This window comes from Pseudophryne corroboree, chromosome 1 (assembly GCF_028390025.1).
Source record: "Pseudophryne corroboree isolate aPseCor3 chromosome 1, aPseCor3.hap2, whole genome shotgun sequence".
Classification (NCBI taxonomy): Eukaryota; Metazoa; Chordata; class Amphibia; order Anura; family Myobatrachidae; genus Pseudophryne; species Pseudophryne corroboree.
Window position 1 is genome coordinate 365,158,676 of NC_086444.1, and position 22,202 is coordinate 365,180,877.

The following is a 22,202-nucleotide window of genomic DNA, read 5'->3' on the forward strand; positions in this document are numbered from 1 at the left end:
ATGTATTCGCCTTGTCCTCTGGTAGAAAAACCTTCTGGGCAACAGTATCCAGCATCATCCCCAGGAACAGGAGCCTCTGAGTTGGCTCCAGGTCGGACTTCTGTAAGTTGAGGATCCACCCATGGTCCAACAGAAGATGGATAGTGCGCTCGATATGGAGAAACAAAAGCTCCTTGGATCGTGCTTCTATCAGAAGATCGTCCATATAAAGGACAACATTGACCCCCTAGACTTGGAACATCATCTCCGCCATCACCTTCGTGAATACCCTCGGGGCTGTGGACAGGCCGAAGGGCAGTGCCTGGAATTGGAAGTGATTGTCTAGAAGGGCAAACCGCAAGTACGCCTGATGAGGTGGCCAAAACGGAATATGGAGGTAGGCGTCCTTGATATCCAAGGAGACCATAAATTCCTGTTCTTCTAGGCCTGCAATCATTGCTTGCAGGGATTCCATCTTGACCTCGAACACCTTCAAGGATTTTAGATTTAAAATAAGTCTGACCGAACCGTCCGGTATCTGCACCACAAACAGGTTTGAGTAAAACCCCTTGCCGTGTTGCGGTATTGGTACTGGAACAATGACGTGGGACTGGACCAACTTTCGAATAGCCTGTTGCAACGTAACTTGCATATCCTCCAAAGCTGGTAAGCTTGATTTGAAAAATCGTTGGGGAGGAGTTCTGTCGAACTCCAGCTTGTAGCCCTTAGAAACGAGATATCTGACCCAGGTATCCTGGCAGGAAGTCTCCCAGACTCGAGATCCCCTCAGGGTGGGTGGGCACCGTCATGCTGAGGCCTTAGTGGACACAGAACCGGTGGACTGTTCCTGAGAGCTGCTGCTGGCAGGTTTTCTGGACTTACCTGTTGTGCCTCTAGTCGCATTGGAGGCACCTCTAGCCTTAGATCGAAATCTGTGAGACCGAAAGGACTTGGCAAATGGTCCCGTATGGGAGTGTCTTGCCAGCGGGGCCCCACTTTGGAAATCCAGGTATCGAATTCAACCCCAAAGAGCCATTCCCCCGAAAAGGGGAGGGATTCCACACTACGTTTGGATTCCGCGTCCGCTATCCATTGACGCAACCACAAGGCCCTGTGCGCCGACACCGCTATGGCAGAAGTCCGAGCATTAATGTTCCCCATCTCCTTGAGAGAATCACAGAGGACCCGTGTAGTGTCCTGATTGTGTTTTAGGAGGGTTACCATAGTAACTAAAGGCATATCCCCCGAGATGCCCCCCTGAATTTGAATGGCATGGGTCATTCAGCAATGACCGGCTTTTGTGATATACCAGCTGCTGTGTATATAGACTTTAGGGTAATCTCTATTTTCTCATCCCCTGAATCCTTCATTGTAAAGGAGCCCAGGGCAGGCAGCACTGCCTTTTTAGACAAGCGAGACGGAGACATCCACCCCAGGGGGTTCCTCCCAAAATTTTTGACCTTCAGGAGCAAATGGGAAAGTGCGCAAAATCTTTTTGGACACTTGGAATTTTTTATCTGGATTTTTCCAGGCGAGTTTGAATAGGTCATCTAGCTCTGTAGAGTCAGGGAAAGTGACACTAGGTTTGTTTTGTACAAAGAAAAACGACTGCTGTGACGCAGCGTCCTCTAGAGGGAGCTTTAACACGTCCGTTATAGCCAAAATTAGGGGTTCGATACCCTGAGCAGAATCGGGATCCCCACTAACGGGATCCAGGTCATCCCCATCCTCCTCTATTTCATCATCTGTATCAGAGAGTAGAGCACTTAAACCACGCTTCTGTGGACCTGCATGAAAGAGCGGGGCTGTGCATCTGCTCTAGCAGCTGAATCAGCAACAGCTTGTTGTAGTAGGGTATGCCGGCGGCCGGGATCCCGGAGGCCAGCGTACCGGTGCCGGGATCCCGAGCGCCAGCATACCAACACTGGGCGAGCGCACCACGCTATTTATTCTCCCTCCAATAGTTGTCGGTATGCCAGGTGTCAGGATTCCGGCGCAGGTATACTGAGCGCCGGGATCCCAACAGCCGGCATACTGAATGCCACCTTGTTGTAGTAGCTGAGTTTTCTGTACATTAGCAGTGAGCTGGGATGACATATCTGACATCATAGTCTTAAGAGACCCTAACCAGTGGGGCTCTGAACCCTCCCCCCAGCCCCTTCACTGATTTGTGAATATTGACTGCATTGTTCACATGAAACAGAATCAGTAGATAATGGAGAGAATCTAGTGTGACATACACTGCACAGCTTGTGTTTACCCATGTTTCACAGTAAGCACACAACATACACACAGACGGTTATATTGCAAGCCTGCCCTACTGTATGTGAGAGGAAACACAGAGAGAGAGGATAATACAGTAAACACTAACAATTATTGTCCTAAATAGGATCCAGATAGTGTGCACAAGCGGCTTTCCCCCTTTGCTACACCCTGTACCAGATATCCAGCGTGGCTGAGAAGTCGGGATACGCTGTGTGTGCTGTATACGGCTGCAGTAAGCAGAGGTAGGTGCCAAAATGCCTCAGGTCCTGCTCTGATGTAGCTCCGCCCCTCCAATGGCGCCGGAGTTACACTAATAATTTATACTGACAAAGTCTCCTTTTAAGCTCAAAACATCACAACAAGTGCTAGTCAAGCCTTTTGTGCCAGTTCCACACGGAGGATCTTAGCGGGACCCCCCAGGGGGAGTCCCATACGCCACTCCCGTGGTCAACTGCACTTTGAACCGGGGGACCACCCTAGCAGGGCCCCCGGTTGGTACCTTCAGGCAGCGTTAGGGGTGTGTGGCGTGCTGCGGCTGTGACAGCCAAGGCGCAGTGCCCCGTGGAATAACAACCCCTGCAATGGGGAAGCGGCTCTGCACCTCTTAAGGCCGGTGACTGCCCCTTCCCCCCCCCCCCCAACTCCCCCCTATCCCCCACGGTGCAGATATGCTGTTGTACAGTACAGACAGCTTACCGAAAATAAACAGAAAAAAAGAAATTGAAGAAAACTCTCTGGAGCTCAGGTGTGTACCTTTCCAAATCATGTCCAATCAACTGACTTTACCACAGGTGGACTCCAATTAAGCTGTAGGAACATCTCAAGGATGGTCAGTGGAAACAGGATGCACCTGACCTCAATTTTGAGCTTCATGGCAAAGGCTGTGAATACGTATGTACATGTGAATTCTTAGTTTTTTATTTTTAATAAATTTGCAAAAATCTCAAACTTTTTTGAGGTTGTCATTATGGGGTAATGTGTGTAGAATTTGGAGGAATAAAATGAATTTATTCAATTTTGTAATAAGGCTGTAACAACAAAATGTGGAAAAAGTGAAGCGCTGTGAATACTTTCTGGATGCTCTGTGTGTGTGTGTGTGTGTGTGTGTGTGTGTGTGTATATATATATATATATATATAGATATATATATATATATGTATATATTACAGACAGACAGTCCTGTAAGGGTATAATTAACTTAGTTGGGTGTCACGTAACTGTTAAACATCATGTTTAAAGTTATAATGCAACATGGTTAAAATCCTGTACATAACATTTAAGCAGTATCTAAATGTTATACTAAAGGGCCATTTTTGCTAATAGAAACTTCTTCCTAGCGGCTACAGTTTGTTAGATACACTCTCCAGTAGTCTGTACCTAATGGCTGCCTTACTTAAAAAAAAAGTTATTTATTTTATATTTACCCTGTTTTATACTTATTTTGTAGGTGCTCAGCCCATAATAGTAGATGCTGCCTAGTTGTTAATCAGTGTTCCCCTCTTTGCTCAATGCATTTGCTCTAAAATTATAAAGCTTGGTGTATTGATTAATCTCTGTAAACATCTTGAAATCCACTCCTTTGCCGTTTCTGTATACACATCTCTCATACTACACCTTGGGGGTAATTCCAAGTTGATCGCAGCAGGAAATTTTTTAGCAGTTGGGCAAAACCATGTGCACTGCAGGTGTGGCAGATATAACATTTGCAGAGAGAGTTAGATTTGGGTGGGTTATTTTATTTCTGTGCAGGGTAAATACTGGTTGCTTTATTTTTACACTGCAAATTAGATTGCAGATTGAACACACCACACCCAAATCTAACTCTCTCTGCACATGTTATATCTGCCTCCCCTGCAGTGCACATGGTTTTGCCCAATTGCTAACAGAATTCCTGCTGCTATCAACTTGGAATTACCCCCCTTATACAGAACCTTATGTATTATGCCAGCATCTGACCAATTCTCTTCCATTCCAGCAAGGACTCGGCCACTTCTGCTTTATACCATTTCTGATAGTGTGTGTCAGTACTGCTCTGTATGTTGGGTTCTTCCTCCCAGAGACCAAAGGAAAAAGTATCTTAGAAATTACAGAGGCATTTACAAACCACAGAGCTAAACCACATCATGCGGAAAATGGCTATCGTGGACCTCAGGAAATCCAATCCACCTCTCTGTGACAGTGAGAGAATATTACCCAAGGTATTTCCAAGGGTTTTTTGGACCTATAAGACCACTAATGTGTCTTGCAGCTACGTCAGCTGCTTTTAAATCTGAAGCTTTAGAAATATTAAGGGGCAGGTAAAATAATGGAGCTTTTTAAAGAAATGTCTCCTGTTGTGCAAAGTTCAATGCAGTTCTGGTATGTGTCCTGCACAGCTGGCTCGCCAATTACCTCTTGACAGAGATAAAGCACAATTATGAATAAAAGATGAAACCAGAGTTAAAATAAAATCTACTACACATTAGTCACAATTCCTTTTATAAATTGCAGCCTCCTTTAGCCAGTATAGAGGGCCTGATTCAGAGATGGTCACAAATGCCAGTGGAGCTGCGTCCCCATATACAGTGGATGTGCAAAAAATTGTAAATGTCATGGCTGCAGGGATTTGTATTGAGATGACCACTGGCAGTGTCTCAGATCCGCCGTTTGTGCCTGAAGGCACAACTATTAGCACACATCGGTCGATCATCGACGTTCTAAGTAATTGTATGTTCACGCAGCACGGCCGTTGAAAGTAAGACTCCATATGGGATCGCAGCCGGAAGCTGTGACATGCCCCTGAAATGGTCGGGACACTTTGCGTTTCAGTCACCTCCCCCTCCAGTGTTACCACCCACAAACACTCCCTGACTAGTATTAACTTTGCAAATGAATCCTCACTCTAATCGCCTGTGACTGTAACCGCAAGACCATCGCGGCACATCCGTAGTGCTACTTAGATGCATGTGCTGTGGCAAAAAAACGCTCCACTGCATCCTACATCGAAATTGCGTCCTCTCTGCATCAGGTCCAGAGTGCGCTGAGAACAGCAATTTGGTATTGGATGGAAAATCTGTGTGAAAACAATATCCTACTAATGTTACTGCATTCACACCATCTGCTTCCTCATTGGCTTGTGGAAGTATTCACTTTCATACAGTACTACTACTTAATATTTGGGTAAAAAAAATTCCAGGAATCAATCTATGGGCGGGATGTAATGCCGCCTGAGTTTGGCGGCCGTGCGGGATGCCGGACGAACTTAGACGTTTTTTTAAAGGGGCAATCACTTACAAGGCAAAACCATGCCTTGTAAGTGATTGTCCCTTTAAAAAACCGTCCGAGTTCAGCCATCATCCTGCACCACCGCCGAACTCGGGCGTCACCTAATGCAAGCTTCCACTGCTTAAAATATATATCAAATGAATATATATTAAATCATATACTGTACATTACTATGCCATGTAAATGATTGCCTCTAAAAAAATCAGGAGACTTCTCCTAAAATCTCTCACTTTCTTTATATTCAGTTATACAAGTACACTTTAATTAATACATATCTTTCTTAACTTCTCCTAATACAGTCTTCTTTGTGCCTCGTATGCAGTCTGCACTATCAACCCATACGACCCTACTTCTCTTCCTCATAAACAACACTGGATCCTCTCCAAAACCTATCCAGACATCCATTTAAAGGACACCGAGGTACTATGCATTCAGATTGATAATGGATAAATGACAATCACAGCTCCATGGCTTCATCCAGGATTCTACGCCAAGCTAAAATTGCCTCAGCAGTGCCTCGATTTAGTCTTCCTTTACCAAAATGTGAAAGAGAATTCTTATGTGTCAGTATTACCAATAATGCTGCTTCCACGTTTTCCTAGTTGGGGCGTGAGTTTTATTACACGGTCACATTATTACACATTATTATGACCACCAGCTAATAGCCAGAGTAACCACTTCGGAGCCCCATACACAGCAGGGATTGCTAAACTGTCATATTAGACACACATCTGGTAGATCCCAGGTTCATTTTGCTGGTGAGCTGCTCCATTGTAGTGTGTCAGTTTGCCCTCACGCACCTTCGGAGCAGACATTCACCTCTCACAGCAATGACACGTGGTGCTCTGCAGTTTCCACGTTGGTTAATCGCAATGGTGCCATTTGTCAAGTCACGATACACCTTTACCACAGCAGCACACGAACAGTTCACAACCTGCGCTGTTTCAGAAATACTGCCACCCTTTGCCCAAAAGCCGATAAATATCTCTTTTTGCAACTCCGATAAATCGCCCCTTTTACCCATGACAGCAGTGAGTGATATGTGTGTAGACGGCGTATTGCACACCTTATATACCCACCAAGCCAGCGCACAACACGTGACGTACTTTATTACTTTATGGACTACACGCTGCCAACGTCAAATGTAGGAGGTGGCCATAATAATGTGACTCAACCGTGTATTATTTATTGCCGAATGCAACTTTGTAATATATAAACTGTACTCTTCATTGTGTCTGCTCGCCAATGCAACAACCGATTTGTAACCTATCTCTGCATGTCTTTCTTAAACCACAACAGATTTTTCATAAAGTTGGATTTTTTTCTTTTAGCAATGGGATCATTCAGAATTGAAAAGTGTTTTTCTGAATCTGTTTGTTTTTCTAAATTGACAAAAGTGTGTTTAAGCATCACAAAATTTCATGACAGAATTGTAATGTTCACATAGTGTGTAGACACATTTGGCAGGATGTAATGGCGATCTCGGACACCATTACATCCCGCCTTTTTTATCTTCCAAATCCACAAATACAAATGAATAAGCCTAAAAGTGTCAGTAAGTAAATGGAAAAAAAGTGACTGTAAAATGTAATGGAGTGGTACTCCTTTACTCTAAATATGCATCAAATGATTGTGAAGAAGTCTAAAAGACTGGATATCCAGTACTGGCGTGGCAGTCATCAGTTTTGTACATTTTGGTTGTGATTCCGTTGTTTATGAGGGACTATGAATAAAATGCTTTCAAGAAGACCGACAGCGGAATCTGGCTGACCAGAATACTGACTGATTGCGGTATTTTCACCCTACCCCTTATACTAACCCACCCCTCCCGCAGCTTAACCTTAACCTGCCCCCTCTGAACCTTATTCAGAGATGGACGCAGATTGCTGCATACGCAGCCACATCTGCATCCATCTCGCCACATGCTGGGGCCGCAATGCACAGGGAAAGACTGCCCAGCATGTGTAGCGATGCCTCACAATGTGTCCGCAATTAAATAGCGGACACACCCTGGCAGCACAGCCTGGCGACCCGCCACCATTTTTTTTTAGCAGAGCGACTCTGTGTGACGTCACGCAGCCGCCTTGAAAATTCTCCTGGAACGCCCCTTTTTTGCCCACCAGATGCAGCTGCAATGTGTAAGGTCATGCAGGCGCGACGCGCCCACTGTGCATGCACAGTTTGCCGATGCTGGCAAACTGCGATGCAACCCGCTGATGCGGTCAACTCTGAATAAGGTTCTCTATCTCTAACCATGCCTTCCACAGCCTAACCCTAGTCTCCCACCCCTACCCTCCGCAGCCTAACCCTAAACCTCTTTCCTAACTCCAACCCTAGTACTTACCTCCGGGATCCTTCAGGATTCTGACTGTGAGTCTTCTGACTGTATGGATCCCAAATGAATGTTCACCTCATTCCTTTGTGAGGGTGTTATACTGTACTGTATGTCATTTAGGGTTAAAATGTATTGATGACGGGTCTGTGGTTGTACAGCCACATATCTCTAAATGTAATACAGTATACTGTATGATCTCATCGTATCTGTAGCAGGCATGTAAAGCATACACACTGCATTACAGATAAGGATAGAGTGTTTATCTAGGTAAGCTGTTTATGTCTTTTTAATGCCCCTCATTATGTATGTCTGTAGCTTTACTTATATCACACAGATGTATTTAGAGGCCAACATGCAGATGAGTCGCATACATTTAGCCTCAATACGCCATGCAGTGTAAGATGTCTGGCACGAGTAAGCCGGCTGGTTCCGTGAAACTCTGTTAGCATCTGGCGTCTTTTTTTTTTTGCCAAAAATGCATCTAAGTCACAACGTGATGTGACTAGGATGCACCAGGACAGTGTTAATTAACTTGATATGTGACAGTTTTATATTGTGTGTAACTGAGTGGTAAATGTATCAATCGTCATTATGTGGGAGAAGTGGTATCAGTGTACGTTATGTGCACCGATACTTTTTCCCCCCCCATGTATTACAGCAGCGGTGTGGGCTGTGTGCCCCAATCTGTATCAGCAATGCTATCTAAACAATAGCAAGGAGATATGCTGGGCAATATATGAACAGTCAGTTGCACTGACCGTTCTGACACCTGCAGCTATCAATTTTGACAGCTGCAGGTGTCATTGCCCATACACTACAGCCAGGGACAGCTCTGTCCTTGGCTGCGGTGGTTGCTGGCTCCAGGCTGCATGTGTGATCTCGCAAGAGTAGCGAGATCTCGCACATGCGTACTAGAGGCAGCCGGGGGAGAGACACAGCGTGTCAGCACTAAGCAGCGATCGCCAGAGGGGGGACTTTTCACTCCCCTGCTTCAACATCCGAGATGATAATACATCTCGGAACTGCTGCTTCCTGCTTAGCCTTTGTAAAGAGGGTATATTGTGCGGGTATAATACAGTACATTCCCCTCTAAGTCTGTATATATATGAACTGAAGCACAACGGAACTTATACTGGGAAAAAGCTGCTTTTTTTCTCTGACGTCCTAGTGGATGCTGGGGACTCCGTAAGGACCATAGGGAATAGACAGCTCCGCAGGAGACTGGGCACATCTAAAGAAAGATTTAGGTCTATCTGGTGTGCACTGGCTCCTCCCCCTATGACCCTCCTCCAAGCCTCAGTTAGATTTCTGTGCCCGGCCGAGCTGGATGCACACTAGGGGCTCTCCTGAGCTCCTAGAAAGAAAGTATAGTTTAGGTTTTTTATTTTACAGTGAGACCTGCTGGCAACAGGCTCACTGCAGCGAGGGACTAAGGGGAGAAGAAGCGAACCTACCTAAGTGGTGGTAGCTTGGGCTTCTTAGGCTACTGGACACCATTAGCTCCAGAGGGATCGCACACAGGACCCGACCTCGTCGTCCGTTCCCGGAGCCGCGCCGCCGTCCCCCTTACAGAGCCAGAAGCAAGAAGGTCCGGAAAATCGGCGGCTGAAGACTTCTGTCTTCTCCAAGGTAGCGCACAGCACTGCAGCTGTGCGCCATTGCTCCTCATGCACACCACACACTTCGGTCACTGATGGGTGCAGGGCGCTGGGGGGGGGGGGGGGGGGGGCGCCCTGAGCAGCAATATTAACACCTTGGCTGGCAAAACTGACACCATATATAGCGCCAGAGGCTATGTAGGTGTAAATTACCCCTGCCAGAATAACACAAAAAGCGGGAGAAAGCCCGCCGAAAAAGGGGCGGAGCCATCTCCCTCAGCACACTGGCGCCATTTTCCCTCACAGCTCCGCTGGAAGGATCGCTCCCTGGCTCTCCCCTGCAGTCCTGCACTACAGAAAGGGTAAAAAAGAGAGGGGGGGCACAAATTTAGGCGCAGTATAATAATATATATGCAGCTATAAGGGAAAACACACTCTATAGGTGATATCCCTGTGGTATATAGCGCTCTGGTGTGTGCTGGCATACTCTCCCTCTGTCTCCTCAAAGGGTTTGTGTGGTCCTGTCCTCTGTCAGAGCATTCCCTGTGTGTGTGCTGTGTGTCGGTACCGCTGTGTCGACATGTATGATGAGGAAAATGATGTGGAGGCAGAGCAAATGCCTGTAAATGTGTTGTCACCCCCTGTGGGGTCGACACCTGTGTGGATGGACTTATAGAAGGAATTACGTGACAGTGTCAGCTCCTTACATAAAAGGTTTGACGACATAGGGCAGCCGGCTACTCAGCTTGTGACTGTTCCAGCGTCTCAAATGTCATCAGGGGCTTTAAAACGCCCGCTACCTCAGATGGCAGACACAGATGTCGACACGGATACCGACTCCAGTGTCGACGACGATGAGACTAGTGTACCCTCCAATAGGTCCACCCGTTACATGATTGAGGCAATGAAAAATGTATTACACATTTCTGATAGTACCCCAGGTACCACAAAAAAGGGTATTATGTTCGGTGAGAAAAAACTACCAGTAGTTTTTCCTGCATCTGAGGAATTAAATGAGGTGTGTGAGGAAGCCTGGACTTCCCCCGATAAGAAATTGATAATTTCTAAACGGTTATTGGCAGCGTACCCTTTCCCGCCAGAGGATAGGTCACGTTGGGAAACGTCCCCTAGGGTAGATTAAAGCGCTTACACGTTTATCAAAACAGGTGGCACTACCGTCTCCGGATACGGCCGCCCTAAAGGATCCTGCTGATAGAAAGCAGGAGGCTACCCTAAAAGCTGTATATACACACACGGGCATTATATTGCGACCAGCGATTGCATCAGCATGGATGTGCAGTGCTGCTGCTGCGTGGTCAGATTCCCTGTCGGATAATATTGATACCCTGGATAGGGACACTATTTTGCTGACAGTGGAGCATATAAAGGACGCTGTCTTATACATGCGTGATGCACAGAGGGATATTTGCCGGCTGGCATCAAAAATAAGCGCAATGTCCATTGCCGCCAGTAGGGGGTTATGAACTCGGCAGTGGTCAGGTGATGCCGATTCAAAAAGGCACATGGAAGTTTTGCCTTATAAGGGGGTGGACCTGTTTGGGGATGGTCTTTCAGACCTCGTTTCCACAGCTACGGCTGGGAAATCGACATTTTTGCCACAGGCTACCCCACAGAAAAAGAAGGCAACGTATTATCAAGTACAGTCCTTTCGGCCCCATAAACACAAGAGGGCGCGAGGCGCATACTTTCTGCCGAGAGGCAAAGGTAGAGGGAAAAAGCTGCAGCATACAGCCAGTTCCCAAGAGCAAAAGTCCTCCCCCGCGTCCGGTAAGTCCACAGCATGACGCTGGGGCTTCACAGGCGGATCCGGGTACGGTGGGGGCCCGTCTCAGAAATTTCAGCACACAGTGGGCTCTCTCACAGGTGGATCCTTGGGCCCTTCAAGTAGTATCTCAGGGGTACAGGCTGGAATTCGAGACGTCCCCCCCCCCCCCCCCCCCCCGCCGTTTTCTAAAATCTGCCCTACCAGCAACTCCCTCTGCCAGGGAGGCAGTGTTGGTGGCTATCCAAAAACTGTATTCACAGCAAGTGATTGTCAAGGTACCCCTCCTTCAGCAAGGGAAGGGTTACTATTCCACAATGTTTGTGGTACCGAAACCGGAGAGACCCATCTTAAATTTAAAATCCTTGAACACTTATATCAAAAGGTTCAAGTTCAAGATGGAATCGCTCAGGGCGGTTATTGCGAGCCTGGACGAGGGGGATTACATGGTCTCCCTGGACATCAAGGATGCGTACCTGCATGTCCCCATTTACCCTCCTCACCAGGAGTACCTCAGATTTGTGGTACAGGACTGTCACTATCAGTTCCAGACGCTGCCGTTCGGGTTATCCACGGCACCGAGGGTTTTTACCAAGGTAATGGCCGAAATGATGATACTCCTTCGCAAGAAGGGAGTTTTAATTATCCCGTACTTGGACGATCTCCTGATAAAGGCGAGGTCCAAGGAACAGTTGGTAGTGGGGGTAGCACTTTCTCGGGAAGTGCTACAACAGCACGGCTGGATTCTCAATATTCCAAAGTCACAGCTGGTCCCGACGACACGTCTTCTGTTCCTGGGAATGATTCTGGACACAGACCAGAAAAAAGTGTTTCTTACAGTGGAAAAAGCCGAGGAGTTGTCATCTCTAGTCAGACACCTCCTAAAACCGGGACAGGTGTCGGTACATCAATGCACACAAGTCCTGGGAAAAATGGTAGCTTCATACGAAGCGATTCCATTCGGAAGGTTCCACGCAAGGACTTTCCAGTGGGACCTGTTGGACAAATGGTCCGGGTCCCATCTCCAGATGCAACAGCGGATAACCCTATCGGCAAAGACCAGGGTGTCGCTGCTGTGGTGGCTGCAGAGGGCTCATCTACTAGAGGGCCGCAGATTCGGAATACAGGACTGGGTCCTGGTGACCACGGATGCCAGCCTTCGGGGCTGGGGCGCAGTCACACAGGGAAGAAATTTCCAAGGACTGTGGTCAAATCAGGAGATTTCGCTTCACATAAATATTCTAGAGCTAAGGGCCATTTACAATGCCCTAAGCCAAGCAAGGCCCCTGCTTCAGAACCAGCCGGTACTGATCCAATCAGACAACATCACGGCGGTCGCCCATGTAAACAGACAGGGCGGCACAAGAAGCAGGAGGGCAATGGCAGAAGCCACAAGGATTCTCCGATGGGCGGAAAATCATGTGTTAGCACTGACAGCAGTGTTCATTCCGGGAGTGGACAACTGGGAAGCAGACTTCCTCAGCAGGCACGACCTCCACCCGGGAGAATGGGGACTTCATCCAGAAGTCTTCCAAATGCTGGTAAACCGGTGGGAAAGACCACAGGTGGACATGATGGCGTCCCGCCTCAACAAAAAGCTGAAACGATATTGCGCCAGGTCAAGGGACCCTCAGGCGATCGCTGTGGACGCTCTAGTAACACCGTGGGTGTACCAGTCGGTTTATGTGTTTCCTCCTCTGCCTCTCATTCTCAAGGTACTGAGAATAATACGAAGGCAAGGAGTGAAAACTATACTCGTGGTTCCGGATTGGCCAAGAAGAGCTTGGTACCCGGAACTTCAAGAGATGCTTTCAGAGGACCCTTGGCCTCTGCCGCTCAGACAGGACCTGCTGCAGCAGGGGCCCTGTCTGTTCCAAGACTTACCGCGGCTACGTTTGACGGCATGGCGGTTGAACACCGGATCCTGAAGGAAAAGGGCATTCCGGAGGAAGTCATCCCTACCCTGATCAATGCCAGGAAGGATGTCACCGTAAAACATTATCACCGCATTTGGCGGAAATATGTTGCTTGGTGTGAGGCCAGGAAGGCCCCAACGGAGGAATTTCAACTGGGTCGATTCCTGCATTTCCTGCAAGCAGGGGTGACGTTGGGCCTCAAATTGGGGTCCATTAAGGTCCAGATTTCGGCCCTGTCGATTTTCTTCCAAAGAGAACTGGCTTCACTGCCTAAAGTTCAGACTTTTGTCAAAGGAGTTCTGCGTATTCAGCCTCCTTTTGTGCCCCCAGTGGCACCTTGGGATCTCAATGTGGTTTTGGAGTTCCTGAAATCACATTGGTTTGAACCACTTAAGACTGTGGATTTGAAATATCTCACGTGGAAAGTGGTCATGCTGTTGGCTCTGGCTTCGGCCAGGCGTGTGTCAGAATTGGCGGCTTTGTCCTATAAAAGCCCTCATCTGATTTTCCATATGGATAGGGCAGAGTTGAGGACTCGTCCTCAGTTTCTCCCGAAGGTGGTATCAGTGTTTCACTTGAACCAGCCTATTGTGGTGACTGCGGCTACTAGGAACTTGGAGGATTCCACGTTACTGGACGTAGTCAGGGCCCTGAAAATTTATGTTTCCAGGACGGCTGGAGTCAGGAAAACTGACTCGCTGTTTATCCTGTATGCACCCAACAAACTGGGTGCTCCTGCTTCTAAGCAGACTATCACGCGCTGGATTTGTAGCACTATTCAGCTGGCGCATTCTGCGGTGGGACTACCGCAGCCTAAATCTGTAAAAGCCCATTCCACAAGGAAGGTGGGCTCATCTTGGGCGGCTGCCCGAGGGGTCTCGGCTTTACAACTTTGCCGAGCTGCTACTTGGTCAGGGGCAAACACGTTTGCAAAATTCTACAAATTTGATACCCTGGCTGAGGAGGACCTGGAGTTCTCTCATTCGGTGTTGCAGAGTCGTCCGCACTCTCCCGCCCGTTTGGGAGCTTTGGTATAATCCCCATGGTCCTTACGGAGTCCCCAGCATCCACTAGGACGTCAGAGAAAATAAGAATTTACTCACCGGTAATTCTATTTCGCGTAGTCCGTAGTGGATGCTGGGCGCCCATCCCAAGTGCGGATTGTCTGCAATACTTGTAAATAGTTATTGTTACACAAATCGGGTTGTTATTGCGAGCCATCTGTTCAGAGGCTCCGTTGTTATCATACTGTTAACCGGGGTTCCTATCACGAGTTATATGGTGTGATTGGTGTGGCTGGTATGAGTCTTACCCGGGATTCAAAATCCTTCCTTATTGTGTCAGCTCTTCCGGGCACAGTGTCCTAACTGAGGCTTGGAGGAGGGTCATAGGGGGAGGAGCCAGTGCACACCAGATAGACCTAAATCTTTCTTTAGATGTGCCCAGTCTCCTGCGGAGCCGTCTATTCCCCATGGTCCTTACGGAGTCCCCAGCATCCACTACGGACTACGAGAAATAGAATTACCGGTGAGTAAATTCTTATTTTTTTGTAGCACTTTGTATACAGATTCTGAGACTCTGTCGCACACAATATACAAGTGTCGTATATCCAATTAATCAGCACAGTCTTCTGGTGCATCCAAGCTGCATCGTGGATTACCAATGCTAGCAGAGTCTCACGGGTCCTGGCACGCTGAGAGGGGGAGTTTTGCGAGACAGTTAATCTGTTTGTTAATGTGTGTACAAGAGTATTGTGGTTTCAATGTTTATTTCATAAATCACAATCCCTGGAATCAGGAAAAAGTCTTTGTACTGTTTGCCTTAATTATGCATTTCTCTTAACATAGTTACATTTATTTAAATGGGAGTTTTATGCATTCATGGGTATTTTAGTTACTCCTTGGGGTATAACATATTTGGTGTTGGATTTACTGTAACTACTAACGTCTCTCGTAGCAAGTATCATTTTTCAAGTTACAAAACAACCTTTTAAGACTTTCAGGAACTTATGAGCTTGAGCTTCTTTATGATTGACAACTTAGGCCAACATATCATCACATTAAAGTGACCAATCCTTAATCTAACCCGATATTTGTACCATCTACAGTACCATGGCACATATCTATTATGAGTGTGCAGGGTTGGACTGGCCCACAGGGGAAATCACCAGTGGGCCCCACTGCCTGTGGGCCCTCCTCCTCCTCTAGGGATCAGGTTCCAGACTCTATCTTAGTGCACTTGAATTATGCATTATACTTATGTTACATTATTCTTCACAATAATATGGTTTATTATATATTTACCAAGGGGAACAGAACATGTACTCTGTAACGGTTAGCCAAACTTCTATGGTGGCTGGCCACACCTTTAAGCATGGGCCCCTACAACAGCATCCCCCGGTGGGCCCTTCATGCCCCAGTCCGACACTGAGTGTGTGCAGTGCACATGTATCCAGGAGAGCCCACACATTACACCCTGCACCCATAGACTTTACTTACCTATCCACTAGTGGGCACATAAATCACCGGGAAAATGGCGCATACGCAGGAGACTCTGAAAGTGCAATGGTCTACTCTGTGAATGCCCTGGCAAGAGGTTGAACCCACACAGAGTCTGTACACAGGTCCCATACTCTCTTAAACTGCTGTGCTATTTATTTATTTTTTTTAAATTGTGAAAATAATGCTAGGATCTATTATAGCACTTATCTGTACTAGTAAAACTTCAGTCACTTGTTTTGCTCTGTACACTTTTGTAGAGATTATGTAAAATCTTGTGCACATCATAAATCATTCACAATTGCAAGTCTACTTAATAATTATGTATGTTCTATTATGTATTTATTTATTTTGTATTTTCACCTTACCAGTTTGGTAGATGTTGATTTTGTGTTTTTGTTCTTAATAAGATAATGTTGATGTGTTAGACGAATTTTTGGTGGTTACAGTTTGCTCTGTCCACATAATATTGCTTGACTGCAGGGAATAAATCCAAAAACCAATAGGTGTTATTAGTAACAAGGCAGGCACGCCTCTTTCTCATTGGTTATTTATAGTATCATGATTTAATGAACAGAGCTGCTAATAGTCTATTATTCTATTGACATACAATTGCTGAATGCGTATGGCATGTACATTATTATATTTATATTATAGAGTTTAGTTAATATGAAGAATATTATTGAGCGACTTCTGTTTGACAAAATGCAGTGATAGGATACCCAGCCTGAAAGTCTGCATTAGTCCCCATGATGAAGTACTGTTAAGTAACACCACTTAACCTTTATTTATACTGTAAGATCATCATTGTGTGTTCTTAAATTTATAAACTAGTTCCCACTTTCCTTGTCCCTCAAACAAGAGATACTTCCTATTTATTTAGCCTTATATAGACTTACTGGGGATTATGTAGAGTTGCATGCAACAACATTCTCTGCTCTTTTTGAGGCGCAACCTGCACCTCTTTCTACTGCGCATGTACCTCAAAAATCGTAGACTTCTTTAGCTATGCTGATGACACACATTTTGCTCTTGTCACTCCTTGCATTAATAACCATAACTAAGAAATAATATAAAGATACAGTGAAATATCAGACACAGAAGGGAATTTTGCCTTCTAAGGTCACATTTTCACGGAAATAATCAAAAATGGATTTATTATGGAAAGTAGCGAAATGCACCTAAGTGGAGAAATATACTTTGCAATAACTCTGGTTTTATATGATTTCTGTTTATTATTAAATCAATTGAAACCAATGCAAACAGTTAATTTCTTTGTATTGTTTACTGTTACTTAACCTGAATAAAATGACCCGTTCTAAGATATCACAAACAGTTGCATTGTTTATTGTTCCAATAATGTCTTTGTATCAGTTACAAAAGTATAATGATATGTAAGGGGGACCCTATGCTGCACACCCTAACTACATGTAATGAGAGGTGCGACCCTGCTGAGACTTTTAGTGCCACACACAAAGAGAAAGAATGTAGGTGCACTATTCAAACATTATTAATTAGAATTGTAATACATTTTGCAATAAAGTTACCAATTAAACAGAGATTTTTCGTATAACCTTGCCCAAAGTTATGGGGTTACCTACCATGTCCAGATAACCACATAATCGGGTTAGTCGCTAATATTCTAAAGGTTCAAGTCTAGGACTTGGGACACTCGTAAGCCAGCCAAGCCAAACCACCCCAAGTCACTACACTAGTGAGAGACAGCAAGTGAAGTGTTAAAGAGTGTTAGATAAGTGAGAGCAGCTACTATGTTTTAAGGGTGAAAGATATATGTGTGTATTTGTACAATGTATTACATTTCTAATTAGTAATGCTTGAATAGTGATAGAGTCCGTTATCTACCTTTTAACATTAGCTATATACTAATACCGTGTAGCCGTAATGGCCGCTAAACCTCGTGCACGTGCTACGCACTCCGTACGCTATTTGCGTATGAAGACCTCACACGTGGTACGCAAGTAACGTACACACACTGCGCTGGGTGTATGGAATACACACAGCGAGCGTACACACAGACAGTACTTTTATAAACTTTAAACACAGAGCCTGATTATACTGTAAGTCTTAGTATTGAGATACTGCAATGATATACCACTGGTTAACCTGGATATTTAAGCAAGCTGTTTGAGTGATTGAGATACTCAGAAACCCTTTGTACTAGCTAGAGAAACACAGACACCCTGCTGAGGTTCCAACACCTTTACTAACGAGATTTAGCTATGTAAAAAGGGAAAATACAGTTTACAGCTTATACACTACAGCACTAACATAAACACCTAAACAGAATAACTGAAAATATACAATATACAACAGCGTAACAATAACAGAGAGAGAGAGAGTATGGCAAATACAAACAGAATAAGTTGGTTACAGAGAAAAACTTACACACTGGGGAATGATCGCTGCGTAGTCCTGGTCACCAGCTCCATAGTTAGTCAGTGATGAAAACCTTTTGTGGAGAGTAGACTGAGCTGGTCCAGCCTGGCTGTTTCTTATATACACAACATACAGTACACTACAAAGGGCCCTGCAATCTCATTGTTCATTGGACACAGGAATCTGTCTTCACATTATAACAAAAGGTCATAAGGTTTGTTTGAACAGGTGGGCTGTGACTATTCCAGACTGCTCAGGTGGGAGGGAATCTCAGATTTCCCCCCACATGTGTAATAAAACAGCAAATACTTTTAAAGTCCATAAACTTCTTTTAAACATAACTATAAGCAGGAGCGATTAATCTCTTTCAAACCAACGCCGGAATGTTACTAATAATATACTCTTCGGTTAGGTACTAAACACCACTGTTCAGACCCTGTCTGACCCTTCGTATCATGCAAAGAGGAATTCCTTTGTTCATGAACCAGTTACACTAAACATACTTACAGATATTATTAAAGGGACCATAACCTATAAAATATACTATTTGGATTAACTATGTAACGATCGAGTCGCCCGCCAGACGCACACAAACTCTACCGTAAATGCACATACTACGCGCCTGAGCGCACGACCGTGGAGGCGCCGTCATGCAACTGCAAATATGCGCACGCACGGGAGAGAATGTGCACGTGCAGCGGGCAAGCGCATGGGGTTAGTACAAGGGATCATAGGTCGCTATATTTTTCGACTTTGACAGTCCACCCTTTGGCAGTCACCAATAACTGCCACTTCCTAAACAGTTCAAACAGAAAAATGTATGTCATCATGTAAATACCTTTTTATGATTGGGTAAAGGGAGGAGAGGAGAAGGTGAGAAAGATATGACCTAGTGAGATAGTAGAAGCGTGTGTGTATGAATCCATGTCTGAGGGGTCATGTACCATCGTGCCGTACGTGTTTTAAATCAAGCTTCGAGGTATTGCGAAGTATACATTTGAATCCTTCTTATCCCGTATTACGGGTCTGTGGATGGGCTGTCAAACTCTACCGAGCTCTTTTCGGCTTCTGGTTGCAACAAATGGGGGAGCACATTTAGTTGATGATACATGAAGGGGGGAACATGTGAATGCTAATATGTGAGAATCACCTGTCGACTATGTGAGATACTACCTGGAGGTTGTAGAGATGAAGATAAGACACAATCGTTATAAATGCAGTCGTAAACTATGTGAGTTTAAATAAACAGTCGCCGATTGAGGTCTTGTCTGATGTCTTGTCTTCATGTACATGTTGTCTGATGTTTCTCGGTGCTTTTGTTGTAAATAGCGAGCAAAAGCTGTTCCATTGTCCATAAAATTACAGTCTCTAAAGTATTGGGCTTTCGTAAAAGTTAAAGTCACTAGGGATATTGGGGGTCTGTGGCATAGTTCATCAATGGTCTGTATAAAAGAGGTTGTCAAATTCTTCTTCCAAGCGGGTGTCTTTGTACCTTGGAGGAAAACAAAGGAGAAACGGGTGAAAGAAACGGACCGTGGAATCACATTTTCATCACAACATTGTCTCTATCGTTGGGTCATAAATCAAATTAGTTGTTGTTATTGCAGTGTCCTCGCTCCTCAGACTCATCACTCTAGTACTACCTTTACACTTCGTTAAAGCCCGAACGCATCTAAATATCAGACCAACCAATATGACGACTCCCAGAACACACAAGAGAAATTTCCCTACATCCATTATAATACCTTGGGCCCATTCTCCTAAACCAGAGAACCAATTTCGTGGGTTCAACCATGACACCCAACTGGTCAGCTCATTACCCACAGCAGCGAGTGTGAGATTGTGTTTCCTTCGAAACTCCCACTTCAATTGCAAAATGTCATCCATCTTTTGGTCTATGACCTCGGCCGGGTCCTCAGTGCTGTTTGTAATATACGTGCAGCACTTTACACCATACTGAGTTGCTAGGGTAACACAATACCCACCTGTCACTGCTGTGAGATAATTGAAAATCATCCTATGCTGAACCAGCTCTGTTTTGTAGGCTTGTAACTCTTTCCCAGTGTACCTGAACGTGTCGTCATACATTTCGGTGATATTGTCTAACAAGTTTGCTAGCGCAGATATATATCTATAGTTTATCACCCCTCTGGTGGTACGAGTGATATCTAACGCGAGTAGGAATTGAATCCCGGTGGATTCATGGATCAGATCAGAGGCCGGATGCTCTGTCCTCTCTATCAGGTGCCTTTTAACGACGTGCTCGTAATGAGTGTGAGTATAAGGAGCTTGGGCACTGCGGTGAATGTCTTTCATTTTGATATGGGATACAGTCAATACTTCAAGCAGTACTTTTCCAATGTAACACAATCCCTCTGAGTTTGGGGCAAGCCACTTATACGCCTTTCTCCCGCATATGAAATATGCATCATCGGGGAGAACATATGGGACAGAGTATGACATAACCATGTTACAAACTTTCCATGTGAAATCTCCTAACCCTAACTCTCCCATCTGTCTAGTACACGTATCCGGTTGTACGATATGTGCACAGTATCCTGGTGATACTTCTCCAACTCGCATGGTCCTACTTCCTAGAGTGTACCTATACCGGAAATATCTTCCACTGTTGGCTATCTGGCGTATAAGCTCTGTGTCTATGGGCATTCTATCGGCTCTATATGAAAATGTCATGGTTTGATTACTCCATGACACTTCTCAATTTCCCGGTTTTCGGGGATTGGAAATGTTAAAGCATACTAAGGACCTATCCACATGATACTGGTGGAGCTTCAAACTAGGAGGACTAGAGATATTAAACCTCTTGTCCACCGGCCTCCCACCACTTAACTCAAGTACCTCTCCTGCAGTTAAAGGGAATGGTACTAGTCCTGATTTGCTATGACCTTGAGGTACTTGAGAGCATACCCAACAGTCTGTCTGGTTTAACACTTTACCCACTAAAGAGTGATAGTCACCCAATGGATGCCGGTCCATGTGGACATTAAAACTGGACTGACATTTCTTGATGCACCCATCCTCAACTATATTGTCACAATGCCTACAGATGCAGTTCTCTTCAGCTAACAATCCTTCACAATTCCTTCTATTGTCAATGCTACCAGATCGTTTTCTGATACTCGCCTTTACTTTGTGATTATGTTGTTCTTGGAAATCTACGCCTCCGTCTCTGTCATCAGAGCCCATTCCAGATCCTTTCTCGACCTCCATGGTACTCTCACCGAAACAGACTGCTCTGGTCAACAACAGGGTCAACAGGAAAATCCGGATCACAGTCTCTTGGGGCAAGTCCATCTTAGAGGAGTAGAAAGAGAAATTTGTAATGGGGGTACAAAAAATAATTTGAGGTGAAAGAAAAATGTTACGATGCTTTTGTCCTCTAGTCTTGTTGTTCTTCTTGCTCTGTTGTCATCTTAAAGGTGCTGTCTCTCAATCTTCCAAACGAACATTCTGGTGATACAATATTCCTTCCAAATCTGCGATCTTTCTGTAAGGAGCAAAAATCTTGCATTACCATTTGTCTAACTGATGTGTGACATACCATCTGTAAAGCATGAGAACATGAGAGAGAAGAGGAAAAAAAACAAACGAGAGAGAGAACAATTCATATATATGTTACCTAAAACAACAAACAAAAAAAACATTGTCAGATCTTCCATTCACCATCAGGCTGTCACACCATCACATCCATTGGTATCTTTGCGCAGTCTCCCCCCACCAGTATTTCCACACACCACCCTTTTGTGCCTGGCCAGGACACACCGATGTCGGTAGGTCACACTGGGGTTAGATAGACTTCTGCAAAGACCAAGTAGCTATGTGATGTTTGAGTTCTGCCGATGAACGTCAAAGATGGGGAGAAAGAAACATTTACAGATAAATTACAAAGTTTACCCAGCCGTTCCTGTGTCTACACGGAACTGACCTCCCAATATCATTAACTGTAACCTCAGGTTTACTACCAGGCCTAATGATCAACTTTCCTGACTGCATATTACAGGTGCGGCCCAAACTTCTTCTTATATGATCCCTGATTACAATTTCGTGTATCATGACTTTGCTCATGTTTTTTTTTTCTAGGGGGTTGATATACCTTTTGTGGATCTTTCTTGATCTACAATCTCTTGCAAAATGTCCCTCTTTGTG

General features: G+C 45.2%; 1 protein-coding gene across 1 annotated transcript in view; it reads left to right on the forward strand.

The window, feature by feature from the left end:
* SLC2A11 (solute carrier family 2 member 11) overlaps positions 1-9,036 on the forward strand; it is a 251,620-nt gene extending 242,584 nt beyond the window's left edge. The window contains exons 14-15 of the mRNA XM_063912987.1: positions 4,220-4,442; positions 5,808-9,036. Coding sequence (XP_063769057.1) covers positions 4,220-4,420 — 201 coding nt within the window. The 3' untranslated portion in view covers positions 4,421-4,442; positions 5,808-9,036. The remainder of the gene's footprint in view (positions 1-4,219; positions 4,443-5,807) is intronic.
* Positions 9,037-22,202: the final 13,166 nt, after the last annotated feature.